Source organism: Clytia hemisphaerica, unplaced genomic scaffold, assembly GCF_902728285.1.
Source record: "Clytia hemisphaerica strain Z4C2 unplaced genomic scaffold, Clytia hemisphaerica genome assembly, whole genome shotgun sequence".
NCBI classification, from domain to species: Eukaryota; Metazoa; Cnidaria; class Hydrozoa; order Leptothecata; family Clytiidae; genus Clytia; species Clytia hemisphaerica.
In genome coordinates, this window is record NW_027104175.1 from 2,427,681 (window position 1) to 2,443,002 (window position 15,322).

General features: G+C 36.0%; 2 protein-coding genes across 2 annotated transcripts in view; both read right to left on the minus strand.

Moving 5' to 3' along the window:
* Positions 1–15,322, minus strand: part of LOC136814496 (translin-like) — a 90,653-nt gene that overhangs the window by 49,048 nt on the left and 26,283 nt on the right. The window contains exons 6-7 of the mRNA XM_067071050.1: positions 10,686–10,844; positions 8,782–8,938 (exon numbers count right to left, since the gene is read on the minus strand). Coding sequence (XP_066927151.1) covers positions 8,816–8,938; positions 10,686–10,844 — 282 coding nt within the window. The 3' untranslated portion in view covers positions 8,782–8,815. The remainder of the gene's footprint in view (positions 1–8,781; positions 8,939–10,685; positions 10,845–15,322) is intronic.
* On the minus strand, positions 2,543–4,557 carry LOC136814492 (uncharacterized). Its single transcript, XM_067071047.1, has 3 exons — positions 4,269–4,557; positions 3,757–3,905; positions 2,543–3,385 (listed from the first exon to the last, which is right to left on the minus strand). Exons 2-3 carry the CDS (start codon positions 3,893–3,895, stop codon positions 2,685–2,687), a joined length of 840 nt encoding a protein of 279 aa, XP_066927148.1. The 5' UTR covers positions 3,896–3,905; positions 4,269–4,557; the 3' UTR covers positions 2,543–2,684.

Consider the following 15,322-nt stretch of genomic DNA (forward strand, 5'->3'; position numbering starts at 1 on the left):
ATGTTTATTTATCAGCAGTTTTATAGTGCATCTTTTTGAAAGGTTCTTTTTAGTAAATTGACTTAATTGACTTTAAACTTTAAATTTTAAACCGTCATATCTTCAAATCTAGAAGGAATTAGAAGTTCGTTCATAGCTCGATGGATAACTTAGAGCCTCTTCTTTCTTTTGCACGGATCTAATTTGCTTGAATACAGAATCTAGTAAAACATTATTTACGATCTAGTTTTTGTTCACTCTTGATGCAATACACATTGTTTTTTATTAGCAGCTCCAATTTTCGGGTCAGGGCTGGGGTCGCTTAGCATTTAACGGATTCTAGCTCGTTTTTCTTTCTGTACCAACCAAACAGTACAGCGTGTGAATACACTTCATTAATTAAAAATGTTTGATAGTAAAATAGAACATATTGCACGGCTTGCCACGTTTCAATACACATAAGCATAGATCCACGGGGGGGGGGGACTCAAGGTAAACGACCTACCGTACGTGCGGCCCTTTTTTCCAAGCTTCCCAAAGTACACTGTAAGGGTGGAAATGAGCAAAAATGAGAATAAGTGAACTCTAAGGGTTTAAAATTTGGTCAAAGGACTGGCTTTTAGAATTTCATCCGAACAAGTGTCATGTTTTAACACTGGGTTAATTTTGGAACATCAAATATGTCCATCCCTATACCATAGCAGGATCTGTTCTAGAACATGTTGACCAAGAAAAACATCTAGGAGTGATAATCGATAGTGACCTGACCTTTGAAGCCCATATATTCAGTAAAATCAAGAAAGCTAACTCTATCGTTGGCTTGATTAGCAGGAGCTTCGAATTTCTCTCACCAGATATGTTTCGAACGCTTTTCATTGCATTTGTCAGACCCCATTTGGAATATGCACATGTAGTATGGTCTCCAAGGCTAATCAAACATATCAATGCAATCGAGGGCGTCCAACGAAGAGCTACAAGGCTAGTTAGTTGCTATAGAAACTACTCATACGAAGATCGGCTACGACTCATCAATCTACCTAGCCTAAAGACCAGGCGGCAAGTTGGTGAAATGGTGGAAGTTTTAAAGAACCTCCACATTTATGACGAGTCTATAAGATCAGAGAAATTTACTCCTCGAACACGACCACGACGTCTGCATGATTACGAGCTTCAAAGGAACTTTGCTAATGACGGTATGAGAGGCTACCAAAGCAACTCTCTTTTTTACAGAAGTGTGAAACCTTGGAATGATCTAGAAGAAGATATTGTTGAAGCACCATCCTTACAAGTCTTCAAAGAGCGTTTGATAAAAGAAAGGGAGAAAAAACTTTATAAAATGTAAAATCAAAAGTTCTGTTTCATAGAGGTCAATAGACCTGCGAAATATATTGCGATAAAAAAAATTAAAAAATAAAAATAAAAAAAATAAAAAATTAGGTTCCCACTTAGGTTCCCCCATCCCACTTTTCAGGTGTTCATTTAGGTTCCCACTTAGGTTCCCCCATCCCACTTTTCAGGTGTTCATTTAGGTTCCCACTTAGGTTCCCCCATCCCACTTTTCCGGTGTTCATCATTTAGGTTCCCACTTAGGTTCCCCCATCCCACTTTTCAGGTGTTCATTTAGGTTCCCACTTAGGTTCCCCCATCCCACTTTTCAGGTGTTCATTTAGGTTCCCACTTTAGGTTCCCAGGTTCCCCCATCCCGCTTATCCGGTATGCCAAGAAACACAAGGCTGTATTCTCAATCCCCACCCTTAATGAATATTTTACAAAAAATGTTTTGTGCCTTTTTCCATGTATCCATAAGTCATAATAGATTAGTTTTAAATCTCACATTATGTCTGGTACGCCTGGAATTACAATGACGACATTAAAAGGGTAAAATTTTACTTGGAGGAGAAAAATGTGAAATAAACAGAGAAAGACATTACAAAACTACTAAGCTCTTCCTCCAGAATTGAAACAATTATCCAGTCATCTTCAAAAGAGAAAATTGCAATATAAAAGAAGTTTATTTTTTTTCTTTATTTGAAACGATCACAAGTGCACTAACGAACATTTTACTACATAATATTACTAACATAGATATGAAAGTCCCTTCCCCGGCTAGGAACTAAAGTTATATCGCCAGGGGTACTAGACTTTGTTAGTCTCATGAGATTTCGAAAATTGGTGAAAAATTTATCAATTTCGGGATTTAGGGTGTTTTATGATCCTTGATCCTTCCTGAACATACCCTGAAAATTTCAAGGCTGTAGCATAAATATTTGTCGAAATACTAGTTTCTTTATGAACCGTGGTATAAAATATTCTCCTAAGCAATGGGAAATCATACCCGTTGCTAGGGCCTGATTTCCTTATGGCTGCTTTAAACATAGCATCATGACATACCAAATGAAAGCTCTTCTCACGCCCTTTTCGTGCGTCCAAGTTAATACCTTTTCCCCGGGATTTCTTATGATGACGTAATCAAAGATGATAACCAAGGTAACCAAAGAAGTGATATTTTTAGTTTGCTTGTACAGTATAGGAAGACCAAGTGAATGGTTAAGTGAGTTTACTAGTAGCTTTTCATTTTATTTTTAATTGGATTATGTTAAAACTATTTATAAACATCAAAAAATATTTTACATCAAAATAATATACAATAACAAATAAAGAAACATTATGTTGATCTTTTGACTTTGGATGGTAGCCAGCCACTATTATTTTTCGAAAAACTTTTTGCTGTTTGAATGGGTTCGCATGTGACTACGTAGCGTAACGCGCTGCGTAAAAGATTTGTCACAAACGCCACACTTGAACGGTTTCTCACCCGTATGAATACGTAGATGCGTTCGCAAATTGGAGAATTGAGAGAAGGCTTTTCCACAGAACCGGCAGCCAAATGGGCGCTCACCACTATGGGTCCGATGATGATCTCTCAAATGTGATGACTTACCAAAACTTTTTTCACAGTACATACACTGGAAACGACGCTTCTGTCGCACGCGTTGTGGTGGTTTGAAGTCTTTACGTGAAGTTGTTGGCTCTGAAGGTGGCGACATCAATCGGTAGTTCACGCCCGGCGATTTTGGCGACAATTGACGATACGTCGGAGACAGGGAGGATGCTGGAGAAACCGGCGACGGGCGATAAAGAATCGGTTTTTCTTCTTTGATGACTAAAGAAGGTGGTGATAACGGTTTTCTAAAACGTAAAGAATCGTCGTATCGCCGATGGATCATATGTCGTTCAGCTAAATGTCTCTCGTATTCCATTCGGTACCCCCTGACGGACGACATTGACGGGTAATCGTCGTACGATATACGTTTGATTGGACGGGAACGTGGCGAAGATTCATGACGACCGTAGGGTAGATAGCGTTCTCGTTCTTTAAAGGAGTCGTAAATTGCTGAATATTTACCTGAATAAAGATAAAGTGAACAAAATTATAAAATTGAAATTGACAATTTAAACTGGTAACCTGTAGATTAGATCCCCACAATTTAAAGAAAACAAAATATTTATGATAAATTAACTAAAGTTCCAGAAGATTGTTACTTAAAATTTGAACAACAAAGATCTTTGGGAAACTCAAATCAAAAAATTCATTTTATTTTAAAGCCCATCTCTACTGCAACATACCTTGTATTTTAGATACACCGTTTTCACTGTAATATACGTACTGTTTTGGTTACATAAATCAACAATTTTACATCGACCTGCTCTTTACCCAAGTTTGAATCTAACTCAGAAAGCTGTGGATCTTAAAGACAATATCTATAATATACTTACATTGATGACAATTGCATTTAGGTGATGGAATCACTGGTTGTTGACAATGGCAACCTGATGTCCGGCATTCCATTGGCGGAGAGTTTAAATATCGGACGGCTAAAGGTGTGATAGGGTGCATCATTTCTGTGATCTTCATTGCATAAGACCTGGAAAGAATGATATTCCGACTCAGTATTAAAACAGTCTTCTTGAGCTTTAGATTGATCTGATTCTTAATATATTACTTAATAAATAACCTCTAAATCGGCATTTGAAATCAATAAGCGTGAATCCAAAAGGTATTGAACAGTGTTATCATTACAACTTGGTGAACAAATTATCGTAAATACAGTTGACTCTCTCTAATTCGAATTCGAGCGCCGAGGAATCTTATTTGTTCGAATTACAGAGATATTTCTCCTTGACAGGGACTGTGGATGAGTTGGAATTATAGAAAGGTTCGAATAATAGAAGGTTGAATAAGCGAGAATGTACAAAAAATGTCACACAAAACAAACCGTTGTAATTACTTATCTCTGATGAACAGCCGAACGGTTTCGATTTGATTTGTCGGCGATTTCTAATAATTTTTGGTGGTTCTGCCTTACTTCAGCTTGTCAATACCGAACAATATTTCTTCCAATGTGATTATTGGTCAGCTCGTGGATAAATCATCAATGGAAGGTCATCAAAGGTCTTTCTCACGTAATTGGCAAATGTAAAATAACGGTAACTACAGCTGAGCGCACCATCTTTATATCGTATGGATTCTCAAAAGCTCAATAAAGGCGTTTTTTGTATCTTTTATCATAAGCCGCCTATACGGATAAGATGTAGTCTATTGTTAGTTTAGTTTTTCTTTCTTTTTTTTTCTAGTATTTTTTTTTGTTTTACGTTACGACTCTTTGTAAATTAAAGCAGTCTGGTGTATTCCCATGCTTGTTGGGTTGGAGTCCTTGCATAGTAGCTTTAAACTACTTCAAACACATTTTTTTGAGAAACAGTGTACCCCTTCTGTTTTGTTTTGTTTCCCCCATGTTCCCTTTTTTTGATAAATTGTAATCAAAACAAAAAAAGCTAAGGACAATAGCGTTAATTCTTTTACCCTTTTTCTTACGCTTACGCTTGTGGTTTTTGGGATACTGTAAAACAGACGTAAATCTCTGTTTTATAGATATTTAATATGTTTGATTATTTTTTTTTGTCGTGATATTTTAGAGGGTGAGGAACAGGTTTATTTCATTCATTTATATTCCCCTTTTAAGCATTTCAAAATTTTAATTGAAAAGAATCATATTTACATTTTACGTTTTGAAGTTAAATATACATTTTAATATTTTTATAATAATGAAATTTGACCCTAGTGATATTGATAATCAATATTTGGCAATAATATTGATTGGATTATTAGTTGAAAGTCAACGAGCCCTCCTAAACAGGAACATATCATTGAATTTACAAAAATGGGAGGGTCATTTCATTTTACACTTTCTAGCATACCAGCACAACGCTCAATTTTTGCCAAAACGTTAGAGAAAAATTAAGGACAACCCCAAATTCGGTACATTTAAGCTGGAAGCGAAGAAAAATCTCAACAAAGTTAATGGTTCTTATAGCGGCTCGCCAATACTTTTTTCGGGGGGAGGGGGTGGTTGTCCTAGAGGGCAATGGCCAGGCAGGCAATTGTTCGAAGGATATGGTCCGGAGGCAGTTATATCATTAGGAAGACACTTATTTTAGGTGGAGGCTGGTTAATGAGAAGACGACTAACTCCAAGGGAAGATATCGCAGAAACGGTTTGGTTGCAACAGAAAAACATCGGAATATATTGCAAAAGTTTAGAAACATAAGAAAAACCACAAAACAAATGTTTCAGGTCATGTTTTTGAAAATATAAAAGGAAAAAGAAAACATAAAATGAAAAATCCGAAAATGAAATCTATAAAAAGAGAATTATCATAAACCTACTAGATTTGATTATGGTTCAATGGAAATTCAACGAATGTCACGGGGTATTGTATTTAATAAACATATTGTGTGGAAAACGAACTGGAGGCTTTTTAAAAAGGAAAAAAAGGCTGGGAAAGCTAAGCCTGCGTAGCATTTGCGTATGAAGGATTTTTCTTAAAAGTTGTATTATAAAAAAAGCAAAAAAAAATCCGTGTGTCCTGATTTCTATAGAAAAGTGCACGGCGCGCGTGCATATTAGTGCGAATTTTCTTTATAATTTAAACGAATGACAATAACATCAAAGATTTCTTCTTTTTTTTTGAAAATCTTCATCTTCAACTTTCTTTGTTATAACGTCCCCCTCTCTCTTTTCAACATCAGGTTTAAGATCAGGATGGGATGTTTGCATCGTTATATCATTTTAATTGTAGTGCATATAAATTAATCTGGCGCTAAAGAAATGTTAGATACACTTTCTATATAATATTGATATAAAAAAAATCCTTTTTTCCCCTTTTTCTTTCCTCCTTAAACTCCACTTATTTACTGTCCCTTAATCAACACCAAATGTTAAAGTCCCAGAATTTTGTATGCAAACGTACTAGCAATGAAAAAATGTACAAACCTTTTGTACATATATATAGTAAATGAATTCAAAAACTCTCACATATGTATTACAATAGATTATTATCTCTCTGTTCTACTGTAAAATACTCCCAAAGGTTTCCAAGTTTAGGTTCGAAATTGCACTAGTAGAAAAATTATATACCGTCCTTAATTTTCCCACGCGTGGAAGCTCTAAGGAAAATTAAATAACTTCAAAGAAAAGGCCTTCAGATATTCATTGTTTCCTCATAAAAAGAAAGTGCGGCTTTTAATATCAGGGATGGGAGTGCACTGGCCTTGTTCCCTAGCACCTGATAAAAAAACTGTGCGTCTTGAAATGGGCTCTTCCAGAAAAAATCCGTTCATGGGGGGTGGAGGATGAATTGCCCAGGGGTATTGAAAAAATACCAAAAAATTGCAATGTCCAGGGGTATAACCCATGTCCAGGGGGTTAAAAATCAAAATGTCCAGGGGTAATTCATGAAAAAATTAATATATCCTCCACCCCCCATGAACGGATTTTTTCTGGAAGAGCCCAATTGACAACTCAAAACTGTTTTCAACTATTTTAACAGGTCTTAGAAAAACCGAAGATCAGACCCACAGTAGTAATGTCTGCATCTGGCTGCATGACTTACAATCAAGGTCATAATATATTGAGAATTTTGGCTATTTTAACGTTTTTCAAGATTTAAAGTTCTGGCGAGAAAGTCGATTTTTGGCTATCTTTTTAATTTAATCGAATATTTCAATTTGGGAGGGGTTGGCAGACTTCCATTCCATATTCTGAGTCTTATTGGACTATTTTTGAACTTTTGGATCCTGAGATCCTAAGGTCCTAAGACTTAAGTCTCATGTTAAAACTCAGAGTTAAAACTCTACCCTTCCAACCTACTTTAGAGCACTTACAAATCGATTGTGGTTCAAAAACTTCCCGGTGGATTTCCCTTTTTTCTCAAATATTATGACCTTGATTGTAGGATCGATTCAGAAGCATCGATGTCAGTGGCTTATAATCGCAAATTACACACTTTCTTTATAAAAATATATTTTATAAGAATAATTATGATGAAATTGGCCGAAAAATTAAGAATATGGTAAGAATATCACCATCATGGAATTTGGCAACTGAACCTTAAAGAATGCCATTTTTAGAGCATGTTACCATTAAGATTGCAAAACATTACCCAGCAATGCTAAAAGGTTCCACAAAAATGCCAAATTTTTGCTTGAGGTATTTATTACATGCTAGACTAGATTTGACATGACTGGGATTGGACACACAAACCTAAGAATACCGTAAGAATATGTCAGGCTGATTTTTCCCAAAAAGAATATCAATGATGAATTGGAAAAACACCATTCTTCTAAAAAAGTGTAAATTCACGATTAAATGAAATCGCGCAATTGCAATTGTACCTTAGCAAGGGCCATATTGAGATGGACTTATTAAAGGCGAACCAAAAAAGTGCCTTTGTGAAAGGCTGATTTTTTATTTTTCCGGTTTTCAAGTATCTAACAGTGTTATGGTAGAAAAACAACTTAGTGAATTACATCACGAAGTGAAACAAACAAAAACACGTTTACGTAATGCAAGTTTTCTTTTTAAAACAAGAACATTTTGATTTCAACTCATTCCTAAGTTACAGAGTGATATTATTAAACCAAACCTTGAACTGAAAATTCTATTTCAGTTTGAATTGCGCAAATATCCGATTAAATTTATGGTACGGTATGCAACTAGACGATACTCGCCGTCGCAAATACCAGGAAAAAGGTCCTTATGGACACACGTAAACCTTTTAAAGAAGAGTTCTTAAAGTATAATGCTTACAATTTTTGAAACTTATAACACCGTGCAGCCGGATACCCTGATATTTTACCTTATAAGGTTAAAAATTAGTTTGAAGAGGTATGAGAGATTTCTTCATTGCATAAGATTTGATCGTGTACCTTCCCCTTCCGAAAGAGTGAGAAAGAAAAATATGAAGAAAACAAATATTTCAGGACTATTCTGCACGAACGAGAAAATATTCATCACTTCGACAAGGAGGGTTGAGTTAGTATTCTTAGGTATTTTAATGACTCTCATTAGAGGTTGGCCCATGGGAAAAGGTATATTGGGCTTTTCCAGAAATGTATCATACCCCTCTCCCACCTCTGTTAAGAATATCTATTTTTCGAGTTCCACAGCCCATTGGATGTCTGGCTTAAAAATAAAGACATGTTTGGATGTCCTCATCCTCTTATAAGATCCTACCCCCTGAATATCCAGATAGCATTGAACCCCCTGAATATCCAGATGGCATTGAACCCCCTGGATGTCCAATATCCTCAACAAGGTGAACTGAATTTTGCCGAATCGGTCAATATTGCTGAACTGAATATTAGCCCGAGAGTTGATTTATATAAGTAATTGTGCAGTGTTAGTAGGTAAACTATATAAATGATTTTAAAAAGAGAGAGAATAAAAAAGTTTCAACATACCTGTGAAAAATAAGAGATGGATTTATCGAATCTTTTACTGCATTTCTGCATCAGCCGTTTCATCAGTAGAAGTCTTGCTGTCATTACTGGCGGGTTTGTCTGTCGATGATGAAGCTTTCAAACCACGAACTGATAAATCGTAAACTATCTCTTCTACCTGTTTTGATAGATTGAGGAATAGTCGATATTTAACGTGGATAGCAAAGTAATCTAGAACTCTAAGACAGTCCTTCGATTTTTTCCATGTGGTGAAATTTTTCTCGGCTATCAATGAACAGAAGAGAGTACTTGAAGAAGCGAGAATTCGAACTAGGAGACTCTGGTTTTAGACGGCTGACGCCTTGACCATTCTGCCATCCTTCTTTGCCTGTTTTGATAGAAATCATAAATAATTATTTGAATCTTCAGGGAAGAGGCACTTGGAAAGGTTTAATAAAAAAAGCATTTCAGAAATTATCAAAATTATCATTCGCATAGAGACTCGACCATTGAGTTTCAAGCCCCAATGGCTAGAGGCGAGATTCCTGGATGGGAAATTAAATCACTTATTTCCCGTCCAGAACGCCCGCGCGTAGTTTTTACACAAAGGCCAGATTGGAACTAAAATCTATCGCTAGAGTTCAAAAAATGTAGTCTTCCAAAACAAAGAATACAATCCGTCGTCATGATAACGGCGCGTTCTATGCGCGTTTTGGATGGGGAATAAGTGGCTTCAAATTCTCTTGCATGAGAAGGGTTAAAGTTTAGCCTCTAGCCCTTCGGGCTTGAAACTCAATGGACTCGACTGTATAATAACCTTACATCGGAACTACAACGGATTCTCCCTAATTCGAACTTCTATTATAAGAATCTTTCTATAATTCGAACTAAAACATTGATCCCCTTAACTAAAGAGTAATGTAAAATGCTCTATATAATTCGAATCTTTCTTTGATTCGAAGAAAAGTCTTAAAGGTCGAATTAGTGAGAGAGAACTGTAATGGCTCGAATAGATAACGGTCGAGAGTGACAGATCTTTCTAGTTGAAAGATACAAACCAATACACGGGTTGCAAAATTATATCAATGCAGTCAATACATGTGATTACTCGAAAAAGTTCACGTGATTTTATTCCCATATCACCTACTTTACAACTTACAGCTGATAACTTTATTAGTGTCAATAAATTTGAACCAATTAGAAATAAATGTCATGTAACAAGCACATAAAAATTTCGAGTAAAAGCGTGATTTGTCGTCAGACTTGCAAACTGTGCATTAAGAAATGAGCTAGAATCAAGTCTTCATCAACTTTCAAGGCAAGGAAAAGTAGAGCTTTCAGATTTTTACATCATTTTTAACGACAAATGAAATCTAGTGACGATTTGTGTGAAAACCACGTGGGACGAGGAACTTATGAAAGAAATTAACTTTCCACACTGGGATATCGGAAACCTTTAACTACATTGATTATTGAGAACAAAATCAAATGCAGTTGACGCCATTGACTTCCAAGCTCCTGGATGTGAAATCAAGCAGCTTATTTCCCATCCAGAACACCCACCGTGGCCGTTATACAAACGCCGGATTGAAAGTAAAATCTATCGCTATATTTCAAAAGATGCAGTCCTCGAAAACAAACGAACCGCTAGATACAATCCGTCGTCACGAGTGCGGCGCGTTCTAGGCCTGCTCTGGATGGGAAATAAGTGGCTTTACTTTTTCTTGCCTGGGATAGGTTAGAAATTCTGCTCTAGCCCTTCGGGCTTTAATTTTACACGGAGCTCTAATGGACTAGTCCCTTCGGACTTTAAACTCAATGGCTGACGCCTTCTAATTCAATTATCAAGCGGGGAATTGGATTTTATAGCGTAGTGAATAGAACATCGAATTAGAGAGCATATACTGTAAAAAGATATATAATACCTTCTTGAGGTCATATTTCAAGGCGTCGAATCGTTTCCTCAAATGATCATTCTTCAAATTCAATAATCGGAATGCAGCATCCAAATCGGATAAGAATATTCCGATTCGGGAAGGTCGGGCATAATCACCTGCTATCACCGCGTTTGTGCATAATCTTGACTAAAATCAAAATAAAAGTAAATGCACTTAACACGTTTTCAGTAGCAGCCCAGCTGACACACAACGTTTTTCTGACGTTTATTGCCACCGAGCGGAGCGCAGCGGAGCATAGGTGGCTTAATAGTTTCGCGATGAGTGAGAGGCGGCTTACATTTTTTCGCTGTTTTTTTTGTCGTCTTTCAGTTTCCGTATGTTTTACATTCCGTAGTTTATCCGGGCAATACTTTTGGGGCGCAAATTATGGCGTGGGTGTTTGGCTGCGGGCGTACTACGGCCAATATTCTAAAGGTGGACTCACTCACAAAGATAAAAAACAGCGCTTTCCTCAATAATTAAAATACGTTAGTGTAAGAAGTGTAACCAAGCCTTTGTAAACATTCATCGTGAGAACTTTTTAATGGCTGCTTGATTGCACATGCTTTTCTTTTGAAGCTTGCTGCTGCTGTATAAATCTTTATCATGTTTTCTGGTCTTTTGTAGGTTTATTATTCGTTTACTACTAAGTATTTTATGTTTGTGTAGTTAGTGAATGCACCAATAAATTGATAATGCTCAGTAAGTAGTACAAAAAGAGTTAATTTTCCACAATCAATATCAATAACAGCACTAACAGCAAACATCAACACATAGCCCTCTTCTTCACTAAAACTACAAACAGCACAGGTATGATATTCTTTTCCCTTTTTTCACCAGATAGTTATGTGTTAAATGTTAACCAGTTGTGACAAATAGTCAGTTTTTTTATCTGATGAAGTTTGATTGGTGTTCGTGTTCAATGAGTTTGGTTGAGAAAAAGTTCCAGCTTTTCCTCCCCGATGCCAGCCCAGGCGAAGTCAACCGAACCCTATCAAACCGATTTTCGTTATCGAACCATCAAATTTCATCGAACGAAATACGGTTATGTGTTTAATTACTGAACCTGTTCGAACAGTAATCGAACTTTATGCTTTACCGGTACCGAAAAATCTTCAGTTTGATTAAAGTTTGATTACTTATATCGTAGTTCGGTCAAGTTCAATCAATGTTTTTGTAGCTCAAATGGTTCCAGTTAAAATTGCTAGCGCAACAGCCCTAGCCTAAACGATCCCTTACAATCATTAGGAGGGTGAGGTATCACACTTTCTTTATTCTGAAGATTTAGAAAAAAATGGCTCTTAAGCTTTTTAGCGTGGGCGTCTGCTAATAAGCCGTCAGAAATGGGCAACAAGGTAATAAATCAATCTTCAATATCGAACTTCACTGACCTTGATATACCTTTTGCTAATCAGGATTTTCATTTTGAATCATTTAAAACTCCAGTGGTACCGTTGTTTTGTATAAGATTCTCATTTCCGCACTAAGATTCTTGATACTTATCCCTATATATATTTTACAAGATAACCAGCAAGGAATTGGGGAGGGTTCGTTTAATGGGATGCAGTTTAAAGCAGTTACAAAGGAGTCATTGTTGTGATTTGTACTTATTTAGATTTATTGCATATAGAAAAACCGCTTAGCCCATGATTTTTATTTGGATGGATATTGTTTATATTGTCATTTTTAAAAGTAACCCATCATTTTTATTTATTTTTAGATAGATTCTTTACATTGGTATTTTTAGAAAAAAAGAAAATCTTCACATTCATTTCTTCATGTAACCAAACTTTATGCTTATATTTTATTCCCCATGCACGCCGAATTATTGTCTTGTAATTGCCATTTTTAAAGAAAGTTAATCTCCCATTACAGAACTTTTTTTTCATCATAAAATCGACTTCCCTAAAATAAAAGGTTCCTTCGTCTAGAAATAAAAGGATAAAAATAAGTAAATAAATAAATAATAGTAATAATATTTAAACATATTGTTTCAAAGGTGGCAGTTAGTGTAAGCTATATCTAGTCTAACGTTGACAACATCCATATAACGTTAGATGAACGTTGAAACAAGGTCGTGTACCAGCTGGGAGGAACTATTTTGACTTTTTGACAAAAGAATTAGAATTTTCAAAGAGACATCTTGCTATGAGATGAAGGGGAACTTCCATAAATCCAGTATATTGACCAGTATTCCGGGATTGATAGTCCAAAGATCCGGTATTCAGGTACTCGTTGAAACATCTTTGACCAGTATTCTGCTATCCTACACAAATTTTGCGCCCTCCTGTCTCGTGTCTACACTACTGCAATGGTAAGATAGTTCTAGAAAGCACTTTGTTTTGGAGATTTGCCCAGCTAAAGATGGGAGCCAGAGAGAACCAGAGAGAACTAACCAGCGCCACAGGACTGAAAGAGTTAGATCCAAGATGACGTTGGCAAACAAAACTCATAGACGATGAAATTGAAATTGGGTATGATTAGCAGAATAATGATCAATCCCAATGAAAACTGCTTGTCGATTCCGGATATGTCAAATATCATAGCCAGCTCACCTATATATGAACTTTTCAAATATTGCAAAGAGCATTGGACCCCTGGTCAGTGGCGTAGACCATTCTTTCAGCGCTTTCAGATCATTTATGAGGATTTACAAGTTTCGAACAAACGTAAATCACACGAGAAAGGTTAAAATAAAATTACTCATGAAAATTTAGGAAAAAATAAGAATGAATATTTCGTATTTTGAGGTCTAGCTTTGCGTAAAATGGATGACTTTTAGTGTACTGATTACTAATAGCTGAAAATAAAATTGCAGTCTACTTATACATTATGACCAAATTAGGCATTCTTTAACTTGGGCAAATATTTCTCCTTTTACCAACTGAAAAAAGCATTGAACTACAAAAAATATTTTCAGAATATTTTCCAATAGATCAAGGACGTTTCTCAACAAACCTTGATAAAAATGACGCTTGCATGCATTTAACCTAACTGTGACTCGCACATCTGGACATTGCAATTTCTTCCACTGATTTCACAGTCATTTAACCTAACTGTGGCGCAATGTCGCATATCATGAATATGAACTAGCGATCAAAATGGCGGGTCGGATAATTAGGCATACTGAGATATGCACAGGCATTGTCTTTCAAGCCCGAAGTGGTAGGCCCGAGACTCTTGGATGGGAAATTAAGCCACTTTTTTTCCCATCCAGAACGCCTGCGTGTGGTTTTTACACAAACGCCGGATTGAAAGTAAAATCTATCGCTAGATTTCAAAAAATATAGTCCTCAAAAACAAAGGAACCGCTAGAGACAACCCGTCCTCGTGATCACGGCGCGTTTTAGGTGCGTTCTGGATGGGAAATAAGTGGCCGCACTATTTCTTGCCTGGGAAAGGTTAGAGATTCTACTCTAGCTCTTCGGGCTTTAAACTCAATGGTACAGGGTATGTTGCTTGCCAGGGTATATTTTTTAGATCTCAACAAGATCAACAAATCCCAGTTAATGTCGTAAAAACTCAAAGATCGAAAATTAGCCCCTCGTAGGACACACATCAGGGAAATTTTGGGAAGAATGAAAGCTGGCGATGGATTTTACTTTAAAATTAAAAAACAGTTAAAAGTGTAACTGGCTTCAAATTATAACATTGATTTTACTTTAAATCCGTCATTCGTGTGACGCCCATCGCCAATGGCACGTTTCAGAGGAGTAATAAGTGGCTCCATTTTCCATCAAACAGTTTAAAATCAAGCCCCTGTGAGGTATCAAACTAGTTGGTATATATACAAAAAGCGGCAAAAGTAATTAGCTGGCTCTCACACCAACAGATAAGCATCTATCATTTACTCGACGCTATTTAAAAGAAATCAATCATTTCATAAAAATAATCCATTTTAATAGTTAGCTTTGTAATAAGACAATAATAGGTAATAAGACATCTATTATTAAGAAGTAAAATTTGTCAGCAGTCGTGTGAGACTAAATAGCATTCACTTATTAAAATGGTATTAAAATTGAACAGAACTTTTTTTTACAGCTTTTTAGTATTTTTTTCTACAGAACGGATTGTATGGTGTCGAGGCTACACGTAAGTTATAGCGATATGTAGAACATGGAAAAGATATGTAGGTTAAAACTGCTTTTATTGTTTTAATATTTTCTACTGCTGTTTATAACTAACCTGGATATCCAAGCTGCATTGGTTGATTGACAAAAGGCTGTTCTTTTGTCGTTTTTTACTACTTGGTAGAGTCAACCAGCAATGATTTTTGTTTGATATCTTTTGATTGAATGAATATTTTTGAAAAGTTTTTTCACAGTGATGATGATCTAAGATTGAAGAATCACTCCTATGAAAATGGTAATCATACCACATTTCTACAAGAAGTTGATTTTTTTCTTCTTCATTTTTCATTTTCATTTTTCTCTTTTTTTCCAATTTTTTTTGCTTGATAATATTCCACTCACAAATATATTTTCAATAAGCACAAAATCGTAACTTGATTCTAATTCTATCAAAAGTTACAGCCATTTTTGTCTCAGCTGCAAATTATTTTGAAACAGACTTTATTTACCCTGTTGCGGCAGTATTTTAGCTCCGTGAAATATTTGAATTAACAA

Excerpts from the sequence above, each read along its gene's own strand:
- LOC136814492 (XM_067071047.1), bottom strand. The coding sequence starts at position 3,895 with ATGAAGATCACAGAAATGATGCACCCTATCACACCTTTAGCCGTCCGA. Across the intron at positions 3,386-3,756 it reads TAAATGCAATTGTCATCAAT|GTAAATATTCAGCAATTTAC; the intron begins GTAAGTATATTA and ends ATCTTTATTCAG.